At 42.9% G+C, this 26,551-nt stretch overlaps 2 protein-coding genes across 3 annotated transcripts; both read left to right on the top strand.

Annotated features, from left to right (window-relative positions):
* The first annotated feature begins 5,639 nt into the window (after positions 1 to 5,639).
* On the top strand, positions 5,640 to 6,509 carry LOC118966653 (proteinase-activated receptor 2-like). Its single transcript, XM_036989387.1, has one exon. The coding sequence runs from the start codon at positions 5,640 to 5,642 to the stop codon at positions 6,507 to 6,509; it is 870 nt and encodes a 289-aa protein (XP_036845282.1).
* Positions 6,510 to 10,845: 4,336 nt separating this feature from the next.
* LOC118936764 (probable E3 ubiquitin-protein ligase TRIML2) lies at positions 10,846 to 26,070 on the top strand. 2 transcript variants are annotated; one of them, XM_036933972.1, is made up of 16 exons: positions 10,846 to 11,058; positions 17,505 to 17,782; positions 18,346 to 18,926; positions 19,211 to 19,306; positions 19,830 to 19,985; positions 20,332 to 20,409; positions 20,617 to 20,755; positions 22,231 to 22,281; positions 22,388 to 22,438; positions 22,550 to 22,594; positions 22,700 to 22,744; positions 22,847 to 22,891; positions 24,097 to 24,150; positions 24,314 to 24,340; positions 24,559 to 24,734; positions 24,935 to 26,070. In XM_036933972.1, the coding sequence occupies exons 2-16, from the start codon at positions 17,644 to 17,646 to the stop codon at positions 25,307 to 25,309; spliced, it is 2,058 nt and encodes a 685-aa protein (XP_036789867.1). In that variant the 5' UTR covers positions 10,846 to 11,058; positions 17,505 to 17,643; the 3' UTR covers positions 25,310 to 26,070. The 2 variants fall into 2 exon arrangements, with proteins under 2 accessions (XP_036789867.1, XP_036789866.1); XM_036933971.1 differs by having other exon boundaries at positions 18,343 to 18,926; positions 24,935 to 26,068.
* The last annotated feature ends 481 nt before the right edge of the window (positions 26,071 to 26,551 follow it).

Genomic DNA, 26,551 nt, shown 5'->3' with positions numbered 1-26,551 from the left:
ACCACACATTTCACACATTAACACTCTTTATAGTATTATCACTCTAGTAGTATTAACACTACCGACATGTAGATCTTGATTAATATATTTAATTAAAAAATATTTAACTTGTTTGATTTCTGGTGTTTAAACATAGAATGTATGGTTTTAAATGAATATATCACATATGGTTTACCTGTAAGTACAAGCCTATATTGTATTCACTATGTGATTAGAGAGAGATCCAGAATCCAAACGACAGACTAGTACTGTGCATGTCTGAGGCCCATATGATTTGATTATGTAAAGTGACAGAGTCAGTCCTTTCAAGTGTCTGGATTAACCTTTGGCTGGGACAGACAGGTGCTGAGTGATGATGCTTAGGACAAAATGCACATCTCTGAGCAGGTTGAAGTTCCTTTTGTGTGTGTGTTTTTGTGCATGTATGTGCTTGCGTGCAACATACAATTTTTTTTATATGTGTTTTGTTCATGATACGTTGTAATCTGATTCCTTGCAAAATAATGACTTGATGTAAACTAATCACACAATTGTGATCAATTCATAAATGCCCACAGCTCTGTTTATGGGTGTGTGTGTGTGTGTTTATGTAATTAATGCAACATATGATATGTTAGGAAGAACAAAGGACTGAGAGTGTTGGCTGAAACATGTAGATGATGTTCTACCATGTCGGACACAGCCTTCTGCAGGAGGGACAACCACGAAAATAATAAGGAAAGGCCTCTATTTTACCGAAACAAGTCGGGTAGGTTATTTTAAATTGTAACATGTTATGTTCAGCTAACCGTTTTACTTCTCCTCTTTATGTTTTCATTCAGACTTTCTGAGACAATGCACAATACTTTGACTGACATAACAGTAGATCTACGTGTATCTAAGTATTTTATGTATGTTTACATCACTATATTGCATCAGTTTTTTCAATATATTAAAACCTAAAGTGATGAATCTTGTAATCTGCCCTCTCTCATATCTCAGTGGGCCCAGATATTGTTCCACAAGGATGAATGACTCTTCAGGAAACCACACTGACCTTGACAAATGGGATGTTTGTGTTGACCACAGCTATGTTGTGCCAAAGCTGTCCGGTGCTGTCCAGGCCCTGTGCTCCTTACTTGGGATGCCAGCTCTGGTCTGGTGCCTCTGGCTCTCTCTGAGTGGAAGTCTCACTGGAGGTCTAAAACCCACCCAGGTCTTCCCTATTAACCTGTTTGCAGTGGAGCTGGTGTTCTGTGTCGAGAGTCTCCTTGAGGTCATCAGCTACCTATTCATCCCGAAGGCTATAATGTTACGTCAGACTGTGTATTTCCTTTATTACCTCTCCTGGATCTGCAGGCCCCTGATCCAGAGCTGCATCTGTGTGGAGAGATACCTGGCGGTGGCCCAACCTGTGTCTTTCCTCAATTATAGACTCCGGAGGTACAGGGTGGTGTGTTCAACCGTGGTCTGGGTGCTGTCGCTCGCTTTAGCATGTTCTCTGATCTCTTTATTTGGTTATGAAGAAACCTCAGGTTATGTGCTCAGTGGTGTCTATTGCCTTGGGGTGGCCGTCATTTCTCTCTGCTGCTTCTTCATCCTGCGTGTGCTGAAGCAGCCTGGTCCAGGAGAGGTAGAGGGAGGCAGAGGGGGAGAGAAGAAACAGGGGACAACAGACCCACATAAGAAGAGAGCTTTTGGGATCATCTTAACCAACCTTGTGGTTATCTTGGCGAGCTCCATCCCAGTTGTCGTTGGTTACACCACCCTGTCATCCAGTCTTGACTACAACTGCAATGTCATCCCCATGTTGCAGATTGTCAACGTCTTCAGTGTCATGGTCTCACCCCTGATGCACCTCTACAGAGAGGGACGGCTGTCATGCCGTAGAGGGCCAGAGACACATTAGACTTGCAGTTGCGGGCACTAAAAGCGTGTTTTATTTTGACCAACTAATGCTAGGACATGACAGAGCATTGTGTTAAATATGCATTGAATTATAACATTTCTGTCAGTACCGCTGCTCAGTCTAACTTCTTAGTGCCTGCAACCGTTGGTGGAAAAGAAGTAGATGCGGCGAAGACGTAGAATCCATGTCTCTTATCTCTTATTTGATCAAGTTCTTCTTGTTTTAACAGCCCGTTACCATTAGAGTTGTTGTTAGCTAAAGCTGCATCCCTTGTTTATCTTTTATAGTGAACGTTGGTTTGTTTTATTAATGATTCATTATACAGTTGGGACGGGGTGGTTTGATAGTGGATTAGACCTATTCATTTAACTTCATTATTAAGTAATGACTTGTGTTCTTCTTAATGTTATGTTCTACTTTGAACTGAGGGTCCTTGTCTGCCACTAAGATTACATAATGATATTTAAATGTACGGGGACTGACTGTGCATGAGACTTGGCTGATGGTGTCATTGTGACTTAACATTCTAACCCAGACAGTGTACACTCCTAGAAATACATTTGGGCTCCATCTACTCTGGAGATAAAATAAAGTGTGGACCCCCCTTTTGAATGGCAGGTGCATTTCATTTGAATTTAAATGTCTATACATTACTCAAATACAGTGTAGTCTAGTCTAGATGAGTGTCATCTTGTTATGAGAACAAGTACTGTAGATGCCAGATCATAACGCCTTGACAGAAGTATAGATGTCCAATCTTCCCAGATAAGAACAAGTTGCAGGAGGTACAGTGAAAACTATTGTATTGAAATGCCACAGTAACTTCAGTCAATAATGTAATAATGACATTGGCCAGTTCTATTCAATGACCAGTTTTCATACTGAGGGTACTAAGAAGGTCCATGCGATGGAGGGAAGGAGAGAAAGGTTGAAAAAGAGGAGGGAAGGAACCTGAGGAAGAGAAGAGCCTCCTGTAGCGTCCAGATCATCCTACGGACCTTGACACCATCCTACGATCGTCAGGGAAATCATTCAAGATCATATTTCTTAGAGACCATTCAGGTGTATTCTGACTCCAATGACTTTCTCGTTCAACATGTTGGTTAGCTTTACTCAGCCCCTCCTCTACCTCCACAGGGCTGGGAAACTGACCTGCATCTGGGGTTAAAGAGAAGGATTACTGCACTGTAGGGGAATGTTTGTCTTGCATTTATCAGGTTATCATTCTGTTCTATTTCCTTTAATCACATTGTTCATGCTATCTAGAGGTTTTGACATGTGTAAGAAGTGGTTAATCATTCAAATAAACAGTGTGTGTAGAGAGAGCAGGGCATAGAGGGTGATTGGTGCGTCTGTGAAATGTTGTATTTGTCGTATATAGCTGTTAATTCATCTAAGTGGAAATTAGGGAGCTACATTGTGATAATTTACTATCACCTCATGCTCACAATTCCAAACGAATCCTAACTTTTTTGCTTGGTTTGACAAATTGTAACCCCAAAAATACATACTACTATTGTTACTGCTATACTATTGAGTGGTGTTCTCTATTGAATTGTATTGCTGTTTGTTTTATAAGAAGTGTGGAATAAAGGAAGTCTGATTGATTCAACAGTTCAGGTCCCTGTCTGTCTGTCACACACGATTACAGCATCTCATCAAACGTGTATCGCCCGTCAGTGATGAATGCACCTGTATTGGCTCATAGCAGGATTTTAACAAAACATATGCTGAACAAAAAATATAAACGCAACATGCAACAACGGCAAAGATTTTACTGAGTTACAGTTCATAATGGGCTCCCGAGTGGCGCAGCAGTTTACTAAGGAACTGCATGGCGGTCACATACAGCGGCGCACAATTGGCCCAGCGTCGTCCGGGTTATGTTTTGGCCGGGTTAGGCCGTCATTCAACCGCTGGTGGACATTCCTGCTGTCGGCATGCCAATTGAATGGATCTGGAGAAGGTCTGTATGGAGGAGTGGGCCAAAATCCCTGCTGCAGTGTGTGCAAACCTGGTCAAGAACTACAGGACACGTATGATCTCTCTAATTGCAAACAAAGGTTTCTGTACCAAATACTAAGTTCTGCTTTTCTGATGTATCAAATACTTATGTCATGCAATAAAATGCTAATTAATTACTTAAAAATCCTACAATGTGATTTTCTGGATTTTTGTTTTAGATTCCGTCTCTCACAGTTGTAGTGTACCTATGATAAAAATTACAGACCTCTACATGCTTTGTAAGTAGGAAAACCTGCAAAATCGGCAGTGTATCAAATACTTGTTCTCCCCACTGTATATACTGTCCCAACCATTTAAAAAAAAATGTATCCCCTTTTTCTCCCCAATTTTGTGGTATCCAATTGTTAGTAGTTACTGTCTTGTCTCATCGCTACAACTCCGGTACGGACTCGGGAGAGGCGAAGGTCAAGAGCCATGCATCCTCCGAAACACAACTCAACCAAGCCGCACTGCTTCTTAACAGAGCGTGCATCCAACCCGGAAGCCAGCCGCACCAATGTGTCAGAGGAAAAGAGGAAACAGAGGAAAAGAGGAAACTGTAAACCTAGCGAGCTGGTCAGCGTGCACTGCGCCTGGCCCGCCACAGGAGTCGCTAGTGTGCGATGAGATAAGGATGTCCCTGGTGGCCAAACCATCCCTAACCCGGACGATGCTAGGCCACGATGCTTTCCTCCTGAAAGATAATTTGCCTTCTATAGACAACCTCAGACATCAGTATGTCTGTTAGTTAGCATCAACATAACTATGATCTGTGGGTTGGTGCAGTCCCTCACCTACCTCCACAGAGCTGGGAAACTACCCGGCTGCCTAAGGAGTCAAAGAGATGCTAACTGATGTAGAACACCCCCCCCCCCCCCCCCTCTCTCTCCGTCTCCATTCCAGTTGCTAAAATCACAAATCCACATATCATCACAGAGGAATAAATAAACACCCACACACAGGTGTTCAGGCTGTTGATGGATTTGCCTAATAGACATGTGATTCCTCTCTGTCAGGAAGATGTAAAGTAAATGTGACACACCTCACAGGAGAGACAGGTTCCCACAACACAGGTCTGACACATTTTGGTCTTGTTAATATCATGATATTAAGCTGTATGTTGTAATATGAATAGTTGATTTGTTGTACATGACTTGTGATTTAGTACACCCTGTTGAAGAGAAACTCGTCTTGCGTACCTAGACTGTTTGTTGTACAATATCTACTTAAGCTGACTGTCTGATGCTACGTTTATAATGTACCATTTTTTGCTGATACATTTAATGTTATTACATTACTATTGTTACAAACTGCTAAAGATGACCTATTCTCATGTGTGGATTGGGTTTAGTATACAAAACTGTATGTCTTTGCAACATATATACAGTTTGTTTGTAGTTGAAAAGTTGTAAGAATATTAATTGAAAGGCAATATTTTTAATATTTTGTCATAATGTTGTACATTTCAGTTGAGAAAGATCACAGATCGAGGGGTGCTGTTGGCTCTTCGAAATTTGAATCAGGGATACATGGGTCATTAGCCCGGTGAGAATGTTTCCCAGTAAATCATTTTCAGTATGAGAAGAGAGTGTTTGCATGTGATTCATGTACATTACAAGTACGTGGCAGTTGTGAAGATATCCTGCCCAGCTGAAAATAATAATAATAATCATATCATCCACTTCAAAAGAGTAAACAGTCATTTTCCCTCTTCCCTCAAAACAGCTACAAACAGAATAATAAGAAAATGAACTCCTCCGAGATCAGTTCTGACCAGCTCCAGCCAACCAACAGCACTGTTAGCCTGTTGAATTGTCTGGGCTCCCCCAGCTTTACAGGTAGCGTTGTTGTCATGACGATAGACTTCACCTTCGGTGTGCCAGCCAATGGCTGGTCTCTCTGGCTCATCTCTAGCGGCGGGTGGAGTCTCATCGAGTCCGAAATCTTCACTTTGAATCTGGTCTCCATGGAGATGGCCAGCACTCTCCTGTTCATGTTGTCGATACTCAACGTTTTCACACTGCGTAACCTGTCCTTGGAATTGGCTTTTAATTTCATGTATGGTGTGGTCTTTGCAGCCAGGCCTCTGTTCCAGTGCTGTATCTGTGTGGAGCGCTACCTGGCGGTGGTCCACCCTGTGGTCTTCCTGAAGTACAAACCCCTGAGATACAGGGTGGGGTGTTGTGGTGTAGTCTGGCTCTTAGTTCTGGTGTTCGGTGTAATAAACTACAAAATATTATCTGTATACAATAACTTGGGCATATTCCTCCCCGTACTGTCAATGGACTTGTTCTGCAGCCTCTCCATTCTCAGGGTTCTTAAGAAGCCTGGCCCGGGAGATGGAGGGAAGGAGAAAGAGGGGGGAAACCTGCAGAAGAAGAGAGCTTTCAGGATCGTCTCCATCATGGTGGTGATGCTGCTGGTCAACTATGTACCAACGATCATCATGGCACCAATGATGCATCTATTTTCAGAGAAGGAAAACCTGTGTGAAATAGCCCCACCCCTTGTCTCCTTCTCCATTATGGGCAGTTCTGTCCAGGCCCTCCTCTTCCTCCGCAGGGCTGGGAAGGTGCCATGTCTCTGTGCAGGCAGGGGTAGCGGGGAGAACCACTAGGATTGTAATAAAGGTAGACTTAGCATATTTGGCCAAATTCCACAGAATGACCCAATCGAGAGGCTTATCTTCTTAGCACTTGTTGTCACGCAACTATCACATTGAGTGAAGCAAACGTGCATGCGTTCTGAGTGGGTACCACACAAGTGCTGCCTCTTACATTGTGTCAACTCTGTAATATCTGTGGTTCCCATATCACTGAGTCTACTTAACGTAAACAGCAGGAAACAGATGTAACTTTAACAGTAGCATGTTTCTGTGGACAACTACCGGTGGAATAACATGATTATATGTGACGTTATGTAATTCATTATGAATGTAGAACATTATAATAATCACTTGATTATATGTGACGTTATGTAATTCATTATGAATGTAGAACATTATAATAATCACTTGATTATATGTGACGTTATGTAATTCATTATGAATGTAGAACATTATAATAACCACTTGATTATATGTAGCGACACTGGTGATTGATAAGATGGCTATACTTTATTAACTGGCTTTGTTGTCATTGTATTATAATTTTACGTTAAATGATTTGACAGTTTAAGTCTATACAATCTAAATGAATCATTTCCTCACTACATAATGTCTTCTTCATCGTGTGTAGTCTCATTATTCATGTTTGAACTACTCATGTCATGCTGATGTTTGGTGTATGTTTGATAATGATGAAATTAAATTGTGAGCTAGAGAAAGATCTAGAATCTGTCTCTTTTGTATTTCCTTTTTGGAGCCTTTCTTCCTCAAGTTTCTTGTACGTTATTGTGGTAGTAATGTCAAGCACAGTATAATACAATGATACTGTGTTAAATATCACTGCCCTTTAGGCTACAGTATATGATGACTAACAATACTGAACGATGACACGTGTATTTCAGGGTTAATATAGCATGAATTATTAACTAATACGCCTATTTACACACTTGTTTAAGTACTTCACTTGAATCTATTGCATGAGGATACTGTATCTTTACAAACACACACAAGTTTTTTTCTAGCAGTGATTTACTTATTTGGCATCAATCTTTACTCAGTCAGAGAGATGCAAAATCTACACCTCTCACTCAGAGAGTCCTCCTGTGACATTGTTACTATATTTGTCTGGAAACAATGATACTGAATGCTGATTGGTTAAAACCGTATACATGTATGCAACATGATGGTTTTATGAATGAATGTGTGAAGACAAAGATCAGCCTTTATCTGTCTATATCAGTCTGGATGAGCCCCACAACTATTCCTGCTGTTATCCTTCTCTATTCAAAGTATTGTAGTAGTAGTACTAAGAATCACAAGTAGATGGCGCCTAATGTCACACACCAAAACAGCAAGTTGCACCTCATCACTCAAAGTAAATACAACTGGAAACTCCTGACTGTAGGCCTATACTGCCTAATTCCATTGGGTTTGGTGATGGCAGCCCTTTAGTCACCGCACATTAGCCTAATAATATCAGCCTGACAGGTTGGCAGAAGGGGAAAAATATATTTGCATGGGATCGATTACACAGTGCTCTATGCCGAGTAGGCCAAAAGGCAGTATGCTTTAGTCCTTTTGATTAATGACTAGTTCCTCCCTTTTCCTAATGGGTCAGTCCTCCCTTTGCCTAATGGGTCAGTCCTCCCTTTTCCTAATGAGTAGTTCCTCCCTTTTCCTAATGGGTCAGTCCTCCCTTTTCCTAATGAGTAGTTCCTCCCTTTTCCTAATGGGCCAGTTCTCCCTTTGCTTAATGGGTCAGTTCTCCCTTTGCCTAATGAGTCAGTGTTCCTTTTGCCTAATGGGTCAGTTCTCCCTTTGTCTAATGAGTCAGTTCTCCTTTTGCCTAATGAGTCAGTCCTCTCTTTTGCCTAATGAGTCAGTTTTCCTTTTGCCTAATGAGTCAGTCCTCCTTTTTTCCTAATGAGTCAGTCCTCTCTTTTGCCTAATGAGTCAGTCCTCCCTTTGCCTAATGGGTCAGTCCTCCCTTTTCCTAATGAGTAGTTCCTCCCTTTTCCTAATGGGTCAGTCCTCCCTTTTCCTAATGAGTAGTTCCTCCCTTTTCCTAATGGGTCAGTTCTCCCTTTGCTTAATGGGTCAGTTCTCCCTTTGCCTAATGAGTCAGTCCTCCTTTTGTCTAATGAGTCAGTCCTCTCTTTTGTCTAATGAGTCAGTGTTCCTTTTGTCTAATGAGTCAGTCCTCTCTTTGCCTAATGGGTCAGTCCACCCTTTGCCTAATGAATCAATGTTCCTTTTGCCTAATGGGTCAGTTCTCCCTTTGTCTAATGAGTCAGTTCTCCTTTTGCCTAATGAGTCAGTCCTCTCTTTTGCCTAATGAGTCAGTTTTCCTTTTGCCTAATGAGTCAGTCCTCATTTTTTCCTAATGAGTCAGTCCTCTCTTTTGCCTAATGAGTCAGTCCTCTCTTTGCCTAATGAGTCAGTCCTCTCTTTTGCCTAATGAGTCAGTCCTCTCTTTGCCTAATGGGGCAGTCCTCCCTTTGCCTAATGGGTCAGTCCTCCCTTTGCCTAATGGGTCAGTCCTCTCTTTGCCTAATGAGTCAGTCCTCCCTTTGCCTAATGGGTCAGTCCTTCCTTTGCCTAATGGGTCAGTCCTTCCTTTGCCTAATGGGTCAGTCCTCCCTTTGCCTAATTAGTCAGTCCTCCCTTTGCCTAATGGGTCAGTCCTCCCTTTGCCTAATGGGTCAGTCCTCCCTTTGCCTAATGGGTCAGTCCTTCCTTTGCCTAATGGGTCAGTCCTCCCTTTGCCTAATGAGTAAGTCCTCTCCTTTGCCTAATGGGTCAGTCCTCCCTTTGCCTAATTAGTCAGTCCTCCCTTTGCCTAATGGGTCAGTCCTCCCTTTGAACAAACACACACCATTCTCTAAATGACTTCACGTTTTGTTATTAAGTTCGTGCAGTTTTATGTTCTCAAAAAATTGAAAGTTGCGTGATGTTTCCACTTACCTGTGATCTTGTCGATCAACACAAACGTTTTTGTAGCAGCTTAAAAACAGGTGACAGCGCAAGAGAACACACCCATGGGACAAGCTGTAGGCCTACTTGCTGGGTCAACCAGGCTTCTTACGTAGACAATGTGTATGAATAAAACCACAAATGTTGTCGTATTCCACATTAAAACAAATCTAGCCTACTTTCAAATTACACACTTGAAATTGTCAGTCAATGTCAGTTGATCTGCTGCACCACATTCACACACAAGGCACGTCAGTCATGTCACTCACGTCACTAACATCACTCACAGCTGCTGAGCTAACAATCCTCTCCTTCTAATTGTGTCTGTATGGTGTCTGTGTGGCTACTAGAATTCTTCAAAGACTTACAAATCATTAACTCTTTATTTGCACACTCAAGGAGTATACAGTTACAGCACTTAGACTTTATGTTTAATAGCATAACCGTGAGGCGGATCCTGAAGGGGACTTGAATAGGAGAACCAGTAAGACGGGTGGTAAGGTCTTTCTGCCTACATGTACGTATTACCTCAACTACCTTGACTAACCTGTGCCCCCGCACATTGACTCTATACCGGTACCCCCTGTATATAGCCCCGCTATTGTTATTTTACTGCTGCTCTTTAATTATTTCTTGTTCTTATCTCTTACTGTTTTGGGGGTATTTTCTTAAAACTGCATTGTTGGTTAAGAGCTCATAAGTAAGCATTTCACTGTAAGGTCAAATCAAATACCTGTTGTATTCGGCGCATGTGACAAATACAATTGGATTTGATTAGATTTTTTAAGCTCTGTGTACTTTTCCTCCAAGACAGGACACCATTGTAGTTGAATGTGCTCAGAACCACAAAAGCCTTACCTCTCGTGAAAACATTTAACAGGTGTAGCCTGTGTCTCGCAAGCCTAATGATATGTTATTAGACCTACACCGCCCGCCACTCTCTCACTCAAGAGTAAACACATGTAATACGGTTGTGTGCGTCAAGGGGCCACCATCTCTGGGAAAATGCTACCTTAGTTATGGGAGTTTAGGCGAGAGAGTAAAGAGAGGTACTGCTAGAACAGTGCCATGAGTTAATCCTTACAAATCCTTTAGAGGATGTCAGACAGGTGTGGAAAAGGAGGGAGGGAGAGAGAGACAGAGAGAGCAAGAATGCAGAGAGAGAGAGAGAGAGAGAGAGAGAGAGAGCAAGAAAGGCAGAGAGAGAGAGAGAGAGAGAGAGGTAGAGAGAGAGAGGCAGAGAGAGGGAGAGCAAGAGAGGCAGAGAGAGAGAGAGAGAGAGAGAGAGAGACAGAGAGAGAGAATTAAACGCATACCTGAACCTGGTCGGCACACCTGTCTGGCTGGTTGGATTGGCTGAGGGAGGGAGGGAGGGAGGTACCAACTGTAAAGTCTGCAGTTACTCCATCATGATGACAACAACCTCAGTCTAACTCTGGATACCTGTTGAGAGCAGTGAGGAAAAGACAGAAAGAGAGAAAAGGGGAAAAGTGTGTAACAAGGAACAACAAGATAGAGGAGGGGAAGACTGACAGAAGACAGGACACTGGACATTATCCACTTGGAAGTCTCAAGGACCACAGAACAGGTACTAGGTCCATCTCAAAATGATAAAGTCCTAGCTAATAAGCAAGCCTTTTGCATATATTTTCATGTGGGCCAGTGCATTGTGTGTGTGTGTTTCTCCAATACTAGCCTATTGTACACCTGTCACATGATGGATAACAAGTGGGTTTGCCAGTGGTGCTTAGTTTGCAGAATTGCTACACTTCATCAGACTTGGTATGATAATATTATTTTGGAGCTAGCTCATTTCCATTCTTTAAATATACACCAGGAGGAGCCATGTGAATCTGTGAAGAAAGCCTAAGCATATGTAAATGTGGGTGAGGTAAGTCTCAGGTGGAGACCCAAACTAAGTCCTGAAAAATGTAGAAGTACTGAGACTAGGAAGACGTAGCTACTTTGCATGTGTCTCCTTCAATATCTAACTACAGTAGGCCTCAACATAGATGTCACTTAAATATCTAGCTAACAATAACTAGCAGTAGAGTAAACTCAAAAACACAGACTATTTCCCTAGTACTATTCCACAGTAGGCCTAGCTCCTTCTAGCCAGCTAGCTACTTCTCCCGTAGGTAGCTAACTACAGTATCTAGGCAGGGCTCAGAAATGAAGGGTGTCCTGTTGTCCCGGTGATGATAAAATGTCTGGAATGTCTGGGAAGATTCAAACAGACTCTGGGACAGTTCTGGGAGGATAGTTCCACATTCATACAACTACTGTACATACAAAACACGTAATAATAATACGCTGTTAAAGCTAATGCAAGAGATTAGAACGTTTAGCTTAAAATGTTAATGAGCTGTTACTTCTGCACATGTTAAGCGCAGCAATGCACACTAAACAGTAGGTTATGTGTCAATGTTCCAAAATGCAATTCATGGGAACACACTGTTCTAAAGAGCTACATTCAGGCTACACAGAATAGATGTACATACGCTAGTATTCCAATGTTGACCTTTTTACAGGCCATTTTTTTATGTGAATTTCTGGCTCAGCCCCATTTATCTACTTCAGTAGCAAATTAAATGACTGTGAATGACATAGGTTCTCAAGTAGACCCATGTTGGCATATCAAAACTTTAAACAAAATATGTAGACTATTTTAATTTTGGATGGTTCATCTTCATTTTGGGGCGATTTAAATTGCACTTCGGAACGATTCTGGGATGGTGATAAAAACGGTTAGTCTATTGGATAACTATGTCAACTCCACTCTTGCTGTGAAAAAAAAAGGACTTCCGACTTCAGTGCTTTCAAATGAGTTCCGACATTGAGCGCGGCCTCCTGTGGTCGGAAAAAAACAAATAATAATAAATAAATAAATAAAGGATGTGCCTCTTGGGCCCCCTTATAGGCTCGGTCCCAGCCCCTAACTCACAATTGATCAGTCACAATAATTTAGTATGCAGTTTATTTGAATGTTAATAATCAGTTACCCAATCAAGGCAGGGCCAGCCCCCTACCTCTTCTCCTCCCCCATCTGATGATTATCAGAGCGGCAGCAGACAGCAGCAGGCTGTCTACACTCACTGAGAGCTCCTGAGTCTTCCTGTGGTTGGCGGTTGCAGTAAAAAAGTACTAATTATATACTACATACATACTGACTAATTATATATTATATAATATATAACCCTTGAACTCAACTCTGGATCTCAAAGCCAGTTCCACTGCATTTGTTCATTGATCCCCTCTAATTTACTGATTGTGGCTGTATCCGGCACCGACAGAGATGGCCGCCTCGCTTCGCGTTCCTAGGAAACTATGCAGTACCTCGTTTTGTTATGTATTATTTCTTACACTGTTACCCCAGGAAATCTTAGGTTTTATTACATACAGCCGGGAGGAACTATTGGATATAAGAGCAACATCAACTTACCAACATTATGACCAGGAATACGACTTTCCCGAAGAGGATCCTCTGTTTGGTCCACCTCCCTGGACAATGGGCCACAGAAGGGGCAGACGGAGCGGTCTTCTGGTCAGGCTCCGTAGACAGACACATCGCCCACCAATCCGGAGTATACTACTCGCCAATGTCCAGACTCTTGACAACAAGGTAGACGAAATCCGAGCAAGGGTTACCTTCCAGAGAGACATCAGAGATTGTAACATTCTCTGTTTCACGGAAACGTGGCTCACTAAGGATACGTTATCGGAGTCGGTACAGCCACCTGGTTTCTTCATGCAGCGCGCCGACAGAAACAAACATCTCTCTGGTAAGAAGAGAGAAGGGGGTGTATGCCTTATGATTAACGAGTCGTGGTGTCATCATAACAACATACAGGAACTCAAGTCCTTTTGTTCACCTGATCTAGAATTCCTTACAATCAAATGCCGATCGCATTATCTACCAAGAGAATTCTCTTCAAGTATAATCACAGTCGTGTATATCCCCGCAGACACCTTGACGGCCCTGAAAGAACTTCAATGGACTCTATGTAAACTGGAAACCACATATCCTGAGGCTGCATTTATTGTAGCTGGGGATTTTAATAAGGCTAATCTTAAAACAATGAATGAGTGACATATCTGGATCATTGTTACTCTAACTTCCACGACGCAAGCAAAGCCCTCCCTCGCCCTCCTTTCAGAAAATCTGACCACAACTCCATTTTTGTTGCTCCCTGCCAGGTCTGCTCAGGTCTGTTCAACGCTGGTCAGACCAATCTGATTCCACACTTCAAGATTGCTTCGATCACGTGGACTGGGATATGTTCCACTCACTTCTGTCATCATGAAGTGCTTTGAGAGACTAGTTAAGGATCATATCACCTCCACCCTATCTGACACCCTAGACCCACTCCAATTTGCTTCCCGCCCCAATAGGTCCACAGACAACACAATCGCAATCACACTGCCCTAACTCATTTCAGCCCTCTCCTGTACTCCCCGTTCACCCATGACTGCACGGCTATGCACTCCTCCAACTCAAATATCAAGTTTGCAGACGACACTACAGTGGTAGGCTTGATTACCAACAATGACGAGACGGTCTACAGGGAGGAGGTGAGGCCCGCAGAGTGTGGTGTAAGGAAAATTATCTCACACTTAACGTCAACAAAACAAAGGAGATGATCGTGGACTTCAGGAAACAGCAGAGGGAGCTGCTCCCTATCCAAATCAACGGGACAGTAGTGGAGAAGGTGGAAAGTTTTAAGTTCCTCGGGGTACATATCACGGACAAACTGAAATGGTCAACCCACATAGACAGTGTAGTGAAGAAGGCGCAACAGCGCCTCTTCAACCGCAGGAGGCTAAAGAAATTTGGCTTGTCACCAAAAACACTCACAAACTTTTACAGAGGCACAATCGAGAGCATCCTGTCGGGCTGTATCACCACCTGGTATGACAACTGCTCGCCCACAACCGTAAGGCTCTCCAGAGGGTAGTGAGGTCTGCACAACGCATCACCGGGGGCAAACTACCTCCAGGACACCTACACCACCTCTCACAGGATGGCCAAAAAGATCACCAAGGACAACAACCACCCGAGCCACTGCCTGTTCACCCTGTTATCATCCAGAAGGCGAGGTCAGTACAGGTGCATCAAAGCTGGGACTGAGAGACTGAAAAACAGCTTCTATCTCAAGGCCATCAGACTGTTAAACAGCCATCACTAACAATGAGTGGCTGCTGCCAACATACTGATTCGAATCTCAAACCACTTTAATAATAATAAATTGGATGTAGTAAATGTATCACTAGTCACTTTAAACAATGGCACTTTATATAATGTTTACATATCCTACATTACTCATCTCATATGTATATACTGTACTCTATATCATCTACTGCATCTTGCTTATGCCGTTCGGCCATCGCTCATCCATATATTTATATGTACATATTCTTATTCATTCCTTTACACTTGTGTGTATAAGGTAGTTGTTGTGAAATGGTTAGATTTCTTGTTAGATATTACTGCATGGTTGGAACTAGAAGCACAAGGATTTCGCTACACTCGCATTAACATCTGCTAACCATGTGTATGTGACCAATAACATTTGATTTGATTTGATTTAGACCTGGGACACCAGGAAGGTGCAATTAATTATTAGGTCGAACAGAAAACCAGCAGGCTCCGGGCCTTGAAGGGTAAGAGCTAAGTACCCCTGATATGTAATATGAAGATAAATAATAGATACATAATATATTTCCTTTATTATTATATATATATTTTCTTTAAAGTATATAAAAAAAAAATCTCTGTCTTGGTCCCACCACTGGCCTGGGACCCCCAGGGGCTTCTGCCCTGGTAATCTCCTGCATTAATCTGGCCCTGGTCCCTTGTGTGTTGGCCTATATAGGAGCCTACCACATTTTGAGTTCTATCAACTTGAAGTCCTGTGTGACTGTGAGTCTTGTCCCACAAAATACGTGTCTTTGATAGCCAGCTCTGTACATTTATCTGCATCCAATAGATGATGTAAATGGAAGTATTATGTCATTGATTTCACGTTGCCTAGTCACCTGATAGTTGATGAGAAGTAGTACTCAAGGTACAGATGCATGATAAGAGAGATGGCAAGTGCCTGTGGATTTTCCTGCAAGAGAAGATTAGTATGAGATAACACAGTGAAGGAAGTGAAGAAGTGCATTCTATTTAAACCAGTATGGCTTTGGGTGACCAAAGCCAATCATGTCATTCATGTCATGCATTTTATCAACAAATTCAAACACTACTAACTTATAAAACAAAAGGCTGATTTGTCCCAAATTTCAATCAAATATTCAGACCTGTCCGTTGCCGTCACATTGCGCTTATGAAAATATATATATAATATCGTAAGGATGTGGTAGCCTAAACCTACTGGTGATGTTAAACATGTGTTCTTCAATCATTTTTAAGATCTGACATGCCATGCAGCCCAGTGCAGCGCAAGACATGTCATAGGCCAATGGTTAACCAATCATATTTTTCAAATCCTGAAAGGCAAAATTCCAGGTAACCTTGGAGAGGAAAGTTATGCCTTACAAGTTTGCTTCTGAGGAAGAGCTGCAAAAGTAAGTAAGTAGCTGTATTAGGTGGAAATATAGAAGGTCATTTCGTCAAACTTCATTCAAAATATAGATGTTTTTCTTGAGACAATATGTGTGGGCATAGGCAGATGTTGAAATTGGAGGATGCATTTGGGCATATTCTATAATGAGATTCAATCGGCCACATCTGTCCGTACAAACGTTGAGAAATGATGACGTAATTTAAATTTGTATTGCTCTCTTCCACCTTAAACCCCATGAGCTCTCTCTCTCTCTCTCTGTGTGTGTGTGTGTGTGTGTGTGTGTGTGTGTGTGTGTGTGTGTGTGTGTGTGTGTGTGTGTGTGTGTGTGTGTGTGTGTGCGTGCGTGCGTGCGTGCGTACGTGCGTGCAAATGGATATTTTACATGTGGCCACCCTAGCATGGCTACTGACATTAACCATAAACAAATGAAAGATGCTAATAAGTACTAAGAACATGATATACCCTGGGTGGTTATGACTTAGGCTGGGTGCTCATGACATAGGCTGGGTGGTCATGACATAGGCTGGGTGGTCATGACATAGAGTGGGTGGTTTTGACATAGCATGTGTGGTAATGACATTGTCTAGGTAGTGATTTGTGAAAGTAACATTGTGTGAGCCCCAAATAGCAGTTTAGGTTACAGAGTGCAAACGAGTAAGTGAGGATTACTAGCAGTCTTATTTTGTGTTTTAAACATATTGCCTAGTTATAGTGCATGTTTAAAGATGTTTCCTGTCAGGCAGAGGCTGTGGCCTAACAACAGCCTGAAGGCCTATTGATCCTTGTTTTCTCCAACCAGACCAGGTAGTTTTTACCATGTTGCCATAGGCGACAGTATCAGCGCTGGTTGAGGTCTCCTCTGTGCTGCCGGTCCTACTTCATTCCACCCCCTGTCTGATGTGACAGATGCAGGCCTACTGTGTCTAACTCGGGTAAACATCAGTCAGAGTGCACAGACCACATTCTTCTACATTATCTCACAGGCAGCCATGCTTGACTGAGACAAATGTTCCTCTGTGGAGGACACAGTCTCTCTCTGTGTGTGTGTGTGTGTGTGTGTGTGTGTGTGTGTGTGTGTGTGTGTGTGTGTGTGTGTGTGTGTGTGTGTGTGTGTGTGTGTGTGTGTGTGTGTGTGTGTGTGTTGTGTGCTGACAGACATTACCTAAACAAAAGGGACATTTACACACACTCTCAATCCACCTAATACCTGGGAGCTCCTGTCCCCTAGCTGCAGAGATCCAGATAAGTAGCCCTACCAGCCAGCCCTAGTGTCTCACCGGCCCCAGCCTCAGCCCCAGCCTCAGCCCCAGCCCCAGCCTCCAGCCCCAGCCCCAGCCCCAGCCCCAGCCCCAGCCCCAGCCCTATCCTAAAGCCCCAGCCCCTGCCAGGCTCCCTCTGGGCTGGGCAGATTCCTCTCAACAAACTTTTTAATGACACCTAACACTTGCGTTCTGTTGCCCCCTAGCTGCAGAGCTCCAGACCAGTAGCCCTACCAGCCAGCCCTACCGTCTCCCCAGCAGAGGTCCAGACCAGTAGCCCTACCAGCCAGCCTTACCATCTCCCCTGCAGAGCTCCAGACCACTAGCTCTACCATTTTCCCCAGAATGGCTCTCTCCGGGTCGGGTGGCTTCCTCTCTGAGGATCAGTTCATCTGTTCTATCTGCCTGGATGTGTTCACCAACCCAGTCTCCACACCCTGTGGTCACAGCTACTGTCTGGACTGCATCTCCACCTACTGGGATGGTATGTATTGTGGCTTTGTATATACTGTAGACTACCTGAAATATAAGTGTTTACATAGGCCTATATACTGTACACTACCTGAAATATAAATGTAAATTTGTTTGTATGTTTACATAGGCCTATATACTGTATATTACCTGAAACATAAATGTTCATGGGCCTATAGACCCTACCCAACTTGAAATATAAATGTACATAGAGAGAGAGAGAGAAATTAGTTTGTATGTTTACATAGGCCTATTTACTATACACAACTTGAAATGTAAATGTACATAGGTCTATATATTGTATATTACCTGAAATATAAATGTACATAGGTCTATATACTGTACACTACCTGAAATATAAATGTTTACTTAGGCCTATATACTGTAGACTACCTGAAATTGAAATGTACATTTGTTTGTATGTACATGAGACCAATACATGCAACAACTTACATCCATGCAATCTTATTGGTTGTTTCCTATTAGTAGGCCTATTTCATCACATCCCCATTCAGAGATCAATTGTATTCCACCTTGTGAATGAATGAAATGAACTGTAACTTGTTGTTGAAGGAGGAGGAGGGAAGACGTGTGTGTGCCCGCTGTGTAAGGAGAGCTTCAGGAAGAGGCCGGAACTTCACATCAACCGCACCCTGAAGGAGATCACCGAGCAGTTTAAGAAGATGGCAGACGGATTGGACCGGGGGGCCATGGTGTTTGAAGGAGGGATTGAGAGTCAAGGTTTGGGTGGCGGTGGAAATGAGGGGGTGTCATACGGCGTTGAGCGTCCTCCGGTCCCTCCAAGACCCCCAGGGATGGGTGTGATGCCTGGGGATTTGTTGTTGGAGATGAAGACCAGGTTCCAACGACCTTCGAACTCCAGAACCCCTCCGCCGGTCCTCCACCCCCACCCGCCCTCACCCTTCTCCTCCAACACCACCGCCCTCTCGCCCCCCGCCCCTCCTGTTGTCCCACGCAGATACACCCTGAGCGGGCCGGCTGATTCCTCCACCGATGCGCCTCTCTGTCCTGAACACCAGAGGGGGCTGGAGTTCTTCTGCCGGACAGACCAGACGTGTGGGTGTGCCGTGTGCATGGAGGGAGAGCACCATGGACACCAGGTTATACCAGCCAAGAGAGAGTGGCTCATTAAGAAGGTAGGGAGAGGGACAGAGGTGGAGGAGCAGAGGTGTGTGAACTAATTCTGATGGAGATGTAGGGTACTCCAATTGCAATGCTACTACTGTAGAAATGAAAACATACTGTATTAACCAACGCTATATAGTCAGTTTAATCAACTCTACACAAAAGAGACTGGGTGTTTGAAACATATTTAAATTGTGTTAATCACATGCTTCGAGTTAGAGGTAGATAGGTACATACTAGGAATACGGAATAAGTACATTGCAGTATGTTGACTCCGGTCTGTTTCTATATGCAGTCTCAATTGGAAATCACAGAGGCAGAGCTGAGGGACATGATCACACAGAGAGAAAAGAAGGTGGAGGACATCAGGACATCACTGGAGAACATACAAGTGGGTGTCTGGAACACACTCACACAGACACACACACACACACACACAGTACACACACACACACACACACACACACACACACACACACACACACACACACACACATACACACACACACACACACACACACACACACACACACACACACACACACACACACAGACACACACACTACACACACACACACACAGACACACACACACAGTACACACACACACACTCTCCCTGCCCCTCATCCTCCCTCTCTCTCCCTCCCCTCTTTGTCTTTCAATCCTCTCTCCCTGCCCCTCATCATCCCTCTCTCTCTCTCTCTCCCTCTCTCTCTCTCTCCCTCCCCTCTTTGTCTTTCCATCCTCTCTTCCTGCCCCTCATCATCCCTCTCTCTCTCTCTCTCCCTCTCTCTCCCTCTCTCTCTCCCTCTCTCTCTCCCTCTCTCTCTCTCTCTCTCCCTCTCTCTCTCTCTCCCTCTCTCTCCCTCTTTACCTCTCTCTCTCTCTCTCCCTCTCTCTCTCTCCCTCCCCAGGTGTGTGCGGAGCATGAGACAGCAGGCAGCATGCATATGTTCTCTGCCCTGGTGAGCTCTGTGGAGAGGAGCCAGGCAGAGTTGTTGGAGGTGATAGAGATGTCACAGCGGGCTGCACAGCACCAAGGACAGACCCTCATCAGAGACCTAGAGCAGGTGTCATTTTATTCATTCATTTTATTTGAGTGAATGGTTTATTTCAGAGAGAATGGTTTATTTCATCAAGAGGACAATCATATCAATAGCAGAGAAGGCGGAGTTGACACAATATTATTAAAACTTAAATCACATGAAATGTGATGCATTGTACTAGATATGGCTAAACAGCTCATTTGCATCTTCAGTAGGTGATCAATAAAATAAATTCATGCTGCTATCTTTTTAAGCTACTGATATTGCTGATTGTTGTCTTTGTGACTGTGTTGCTACAATGGTTGACAAACCAATTCCCTCTGGGATTATTAGTAATAAAGTAGTTATTCTCTTTTCTTTCCTATCATAGGAGATCTCTGAGCTGAGGAAGAGAAGCGCTACCCTCACCCAGCTAGCCCAGTCTGACGACTACGTACTTTTCTTCAAGGTTAGAGACTCTTTCTGTTCATCACATCTTTTTGTCTTTATTCATCCTTTTCAACAATTTCTACCTTTTTTGAAACCGTTTTTTCCTCTAGTTACCTTAGTTACAAGGTGAGGTACTTTTCCTTTCCATTCTCTTCATTTAAAATGATCTTGCCTCTTGTTTTTTCTAATTCATTTATTCCTCCATTCTCTTTATTCCTCTTCTCAGACATTCTCCACGCCGCCTCAGACCAGGGATTGGTCGGATGCTGTTGTGACCTCTGACCTCACCTCAGGGGCGGTGCTTCTGACTGTCAATCAAATGGTGGAGCGGTTTCGGGAGGAGCTCAAGAGACTGCCGGAGATCTGTGAGTTATGGCTGACCGTTGTAGAACTCCTATACATTCTATCTATGAGTACTATCAGTTTCAAAGTGGGCAAAACTGGTTGAAATTACGTCAAGATTTTACCACTTTTGCTCGCTGGGTTGTTGCAAGTGACAAACAGAGAATATCACCAATACTGTAGTGTTGAGACGGTCTAATTTTACTTTATGAGCACTACTAGGCTACAATACTGTAGTGTTGAGACGGTCTAACTTTACTTCATGGGCACTACTAGGCTACAATACTGTAGTGTTGAGACTGTCTAACTTTACTTTATGAACATGACTAGACTACAATACTGTAGTGTTGAGACTGTCTAACTTTACTTTATGAGCACTACTAGGCTACAATACTGTAGTGTTGAGACTGTCTAACTTTACTTTATGAGCACTACTAGGCTACAATACTGTAGTGTTGAGACTGTCTAACTTTACTTTATGAGCACTACTAGGCTACAATACTGTAGTGTTGAGATGGTCTAACTTTACTTTATGAGCACTACTAGGCTACAATACTGTAGTGTTGAGATGGTCTAACTTTACTTTATGAACCCTAATAGGCTACAATACTGTAGTGTTGTGACTGTCTAATTTTACTTCATGAACACTACTAGGCTACAATACTGTCGTGTTGAGATGGTCTAACTTTACTTTATGAACCCTAATAGGCTACAATTCTGTAGCGTTGAGACGGTCTAACTTTACTTTATGAACATGACTAGACTACAATACTGTAGTGTTGAGATGGTCTAATTTTACTTTATGAGCACTAATAGGCTACAATACTGTAGTGTTGAGACGGTCTAACTTTACTTCATGAGCACTACTAGGCTACAATACTGTAGTGTTGAGACTGTCTAACTTTACTTTATGAACACGACTAGGCTACAATACAATATGTAGAGGATGATGTAGACCATCGATTCTCAACTGGTGGGTCGTGACCCAAATTTAGGTCGCAAGCGGTTTTGAATGGGTTGTGTGTGTCAGTAAAATAAACAAAAGATTTAATAAAAAAATACTCCAGTCTGAACTTAAACAACTTAAACCAGGTAGAGAGTGTGAATAAATGATAATGAACTTCCATTTTTTTTTTAAATAATTTAATCTCTTTGTCTTCAATCACAGTATTTTCATTATAAAGCTATTAGCAGCACTATTTTGGTTGATTTTGTTGTCTCAAACCAGTGAGTTTATTAACAATCTTCATCAAGAACATGGGGCAAAATGTATTTATTGACAATGAAAGAGGTGGGAATGTTGTTCCCTTGTCATATAATTGCTATATTTAAAATCAATACAGAATTAAAAATAGTTTTTCAGAATATATTTTGCTGATTATTTTTCCCATTGCAAATATTGTGTCGTGACTGAGACAACCTGGTTAATTTAGGGTCCCAAGGCAAAACCAGTTGAGAACCTATAGACCCATACACTGCATTGTCTTTTGTTGGCCAGGTCTGCGTCCTCAACCTCAAACAGACCAATCTGTGGGGAGAAATATTCCAAGTAAGGTCTACACGCTCAAAGTACCATCCCATCTGTATCTTTTAATGTTAATTATGATCTAATATGTGTCTGATATTGATTAATGCATTCTCTTATGTTTGGCCAGGGTTGCGTCCTCAACCTCAACCAGACCAATCTGTGGGAAGATGCAGTCCAAGCATGATTTTCATTCATGCCTGTGTCACACTCAAAGTCCCAGCTCCTCCCATTCCGTGTGTCTAATAATCTATACGGTATTGATTTTATGTATTATTTTTTGTTTGGCCAGGTTTGCTTTCTCAACCAAACTATGCTGTCGGAAGAAATAGTCCAAGTAAGTCCAAGATAACATTCATGTCTCTGTCACACTCACAGACCCAACATATGTCTAATAATTCATGCAGTAATTGATTTCCTGTATTCTAATTTGTTTGGCCAGATTTACCTTCTCAACCAGACCAGTCCCTGGGAAGAAGTAGTCCAAGTAAGATTTTAATTAATTCATGGCTGCTTCTGTCACACTCATCCCTTTCCATTTGTTTCTAATAATAACACTGTATTTGATTACATGATATTGTTTTGCCAGGTTTGCGTTCTCCACCTCCACCAGAACACTCTGTAGGAAGTCCAGGTTTGGATTCGTTCCTGTTTCTTTCACACGCACAGGCCCATTCCATATGTGTCAGTTACCAATGATACATAAAGTGTCTAATTAAGGTATAATGACCGAGATGGTGGTGTTTGGAGGATAAATTGGCACAGATGCTGTTAGGCCCGAGATGAATATATCCTCCAAACACCTGCTTCGAGGGCATTGTCACTTTTATACAACGGGTTGCTAACATATTCAAATAACGATTGACATATTTTCATTAAAAGCATTAACTTGATTAATTTATTCAAACTATTTTATCCTTCCACAAGATATAAGCCGACACAGATCTAGGGTTGCTACCCGAGCCGGCTGGTCGTTCATTCTATCAGTTCGGTTGTCAGAGACGCGACCCAGTCGTTCAGTTCTGTATCTATGAATGCGATCCAGTCGTTCATTCTAAATGTTCCATTGCCATACTGGCTGGAAACGTTTATCCCTTGCTTGCTAGCTTGTCAACTACAGCTAACTTACAGTCACGTCAAACACTGCAGCCAGAATATCAACAGTAGCTGCATTAGCATTAGTTTAAGCTGTTTTCTAGTGACATTTATTTGGATACATCCACAACAATGAGATAATGAGGCGCGATTTCACCTGGATTAGAACATTTTCTATCTCGTCAGGACGCTGTTGTTCAGAGGACCTAGCCAACAACACAATAACTTCAAACTGAAGCTGGAACGACTGCAAACTAGCTGCACTTCGTCTCGTTTTACCTTTTTTCAATTGACATTTCTTGCTATACTGTATACCTAATGCCAGCTGATTCATGATTTAGACTGGCTGAGAAACGCTGCCTGTCTGTCTCATCCCGAATCCCAACAACTTCATTACCATGGGACAGCTGGAGATCCAATTTGAATATTGAAACGTTGTTGAAAATGTCAGAGAGACCAACAGCAAGGTTTATACAAATCTCCGCTGTTGAAAACTAAATGTTAGTCTAAAAGAATGTCTAGATGCTTTTTATAGTGGAGATAAAGTTCATAAAGTGCCTGGCTGGGCTGATGAGACAGTGGATTGCGCAGTCAGATGGAACAGAGTAAATAGGCATTTTAACGTGATAGATTTAGCCGGTGGTAACTTTTGGAATAGACACCGGCTGGAATGCGATTTTAACCCATCAGCATTTAGGATTAGACCCACCCGTTGTTTAATTACATGTATTTTTGTTTGGCCAGATTGGCTTTCACACCCTCAACCAGAGCAGTCAGTGGGAAGAAATCCAAAACCAAGTGAGGTTTTGATTCATTTATTAACTCAAAGTCCCAGTCATGTGATAATACATACAGTATTTGATCAGGGATTAGATGGTTTAACACCTCTCTTTCTCTTTCTCTCTCTCTCTCTTTCTCTCTCTCTCTCTCTCTCTCTCTCTCTCTCTCTCTTACAATCCAGAGGTGAGGAGAGTGCAGGAATATGCAGGTATGTACTTCCTTCTTCCTGTATCATGTTTTCTGTGTTCATGTGTCAAGCACATTCCTGCTAGTTATAGACACAAAACTGCTGATTGAACTCTTGATTGGTGATTGATAACTTTTTCTCCCTCTTTCTCTATGCCTCTGTTCTCTCATTTTCTCCCTCTGTATGTCTCTCTCTCTGCCCCCCCTCCCCTTCTACCTCTCCCCTCCTCTCCCTCTCAGTGGACATAACCCTGGACCCCCTCACCGCCCACCCACGCCTGCTCATCTCCGACGACGGCAAGCAGGTGCGCTGCTGGGACCGCTACCAGCCCGTGGCGGACGGCCCCGAGCGCTTTGACCGTGTGGTCTGCGTCCTCGGGCGCCAGGCCTTCTCTTCGGGACGCCATTACTGGGAGGTGAGAACAGAAGCAGGGCTGGTTTCATTCCAACAGCCATCAGGCTGAAGAACAGTGGCTCATAATGGGGCCTGATAGATGACGGGACTGTATGCCAGGGATGATGTGAATATACATGTGCTCACCTTCCAGTGTTGTTGTATTGCATGATGTTGTATTGTAGTGTATTGATTATGACTTTGGGTGATTTGTATTCGTAGGTGGAGGTGGGTGGGAAGACGGACTGGGACCTGGGCGTGGCTAGCCACTCCATCAACAGGAAAGGGAAGATCACAGTAAGCCCCGCCCACGGCTACTGGTTCCTGAGTCTCCGGGATAAGAACGACTACGCGTTCCGAACGGAACCGTCGACAGCGCTGGGCCTCAACCACAAACCCAACCGTATAGGGATCTACGTAGACTGTGATAAGGGACAGGTGTCGTTCTATAATGTGGACGCTAAGATGCTCATCTATACATTCACCGACAGCTTCTCGGATGTCATTCATCCCTTCTTCAGCCCTTGCACCAATAAGTCTGGCAGGAACGAGGCGCCGCTCATCATTTGTCCTGTCTCGATGCCTCTGGTGGACTGAGATGGGTTTTAGTTTTTTTTTTGTTCATTCCTAAAGGTAGTTTCCTTCAGTCTGTCCTTGTTCAATGTTCTTCACTGAGCCAATAGGACGGGACTGGATAGGGCAAAGCAATATGGGGGAAGCTATAGCTGATGCGCCCAATATACCCAGATGTCTCATGTCAACATAGGGAAGGGAACAAGGCCAGAAGAGAGGGAACAATTTTCTGCAATGAAATACAGTCTCTTAGAACCATTCATAATGACCTCCTGTGTTCTATGGAGCTGACCAATGGATAATCTGGATACTGAGTCTGGATTGGACTGATCATTTTGACCAATACAACCGACTACAGTCCATCAGTCTGAGAATGAAGGATTTCACCATCTGTCCTTATCACAGGATGGATTAATCTGTCTATATAGGGTCATATGTGTCTCACATGGCTCCCTATTCACATATAGTCTGCTTCTTTGACCAGAGCCCCATGGGCCCTATGTATTGCATTACTATATGGAATAGTGTGTTATTTGTGACATAACCACAGTCATTACAAATAAAACATATTACTTGTACATTACAATCCAGTTTTTGAAGAATGTCCACAATAAACCAAATGTAAACTATGTGGACTGGGAGCCACTGAGTAAGACCCAGAGACAAACACAAAGACAAAGAATCCTTTATGAGCCAGTCAATTTAGTCATCGTATTCTACACAGAGTGGAGAAAACTTTAAGAATACCTGCTCTTTCCATGACATAGACTGACCAGGTGAATCCAGGTGAAAGCAATGAGCCCTTACTGATGTCACTTGTTAAATCCACTTAAATCAGTGTAGATGAAGGGGAGGAGACAGGATAAATATGGATTTTTAAGCCTTGTGACAATTGAGACATGGATTGCGTATGTGTGCCATTCAGAGGGTGAATGGGCAAGACTAAAGATTTAAGTGCCTTTGAAAGGGGTATGGTAGTAGGTGCCCGGCTCACCGGTTTGTCTCAAGAACTGCAACGCTGCTGGGTTTTTCACGCTCAACATATTGGATAGCCTGGGGTGAATGAGACTGAATACTTTTTGGAAAACTATATTAGTGACAGAATATATTTGAATCATGTTGTGATAGGAGTTCAATTGGAGGCTAATCTAATAAATCATTGCATGAATTTTTCTAAAATAACCCTGACCTTGAGTTGTCCATCTTCTTGAACTTTCTAGTACAGTATTGTATAGGCTATTATATTATATTATACCCTGTTAGAGC

The sequence above is a fragment of the Oncorhynchus mykiss genome, chromosome 10 (assembly GCF_013265735.2).
Source record: "Oncorhynchus mykiss isolate Arlee chromosome 10, USDA_OmykA_1.1, whole genome shotgun sequence".
Classification (NCBI taxonomy): domain Eukaryota; kingdom Metazoa; phylum Chordata; class Actinopteri; order Salmoniformes; family Salmonidae; genus Oncorhynchus; species Oncorhynchus mykiss.
This window is presented reverse-complemented; position numbering and strand designations above follow the sequence as displayed.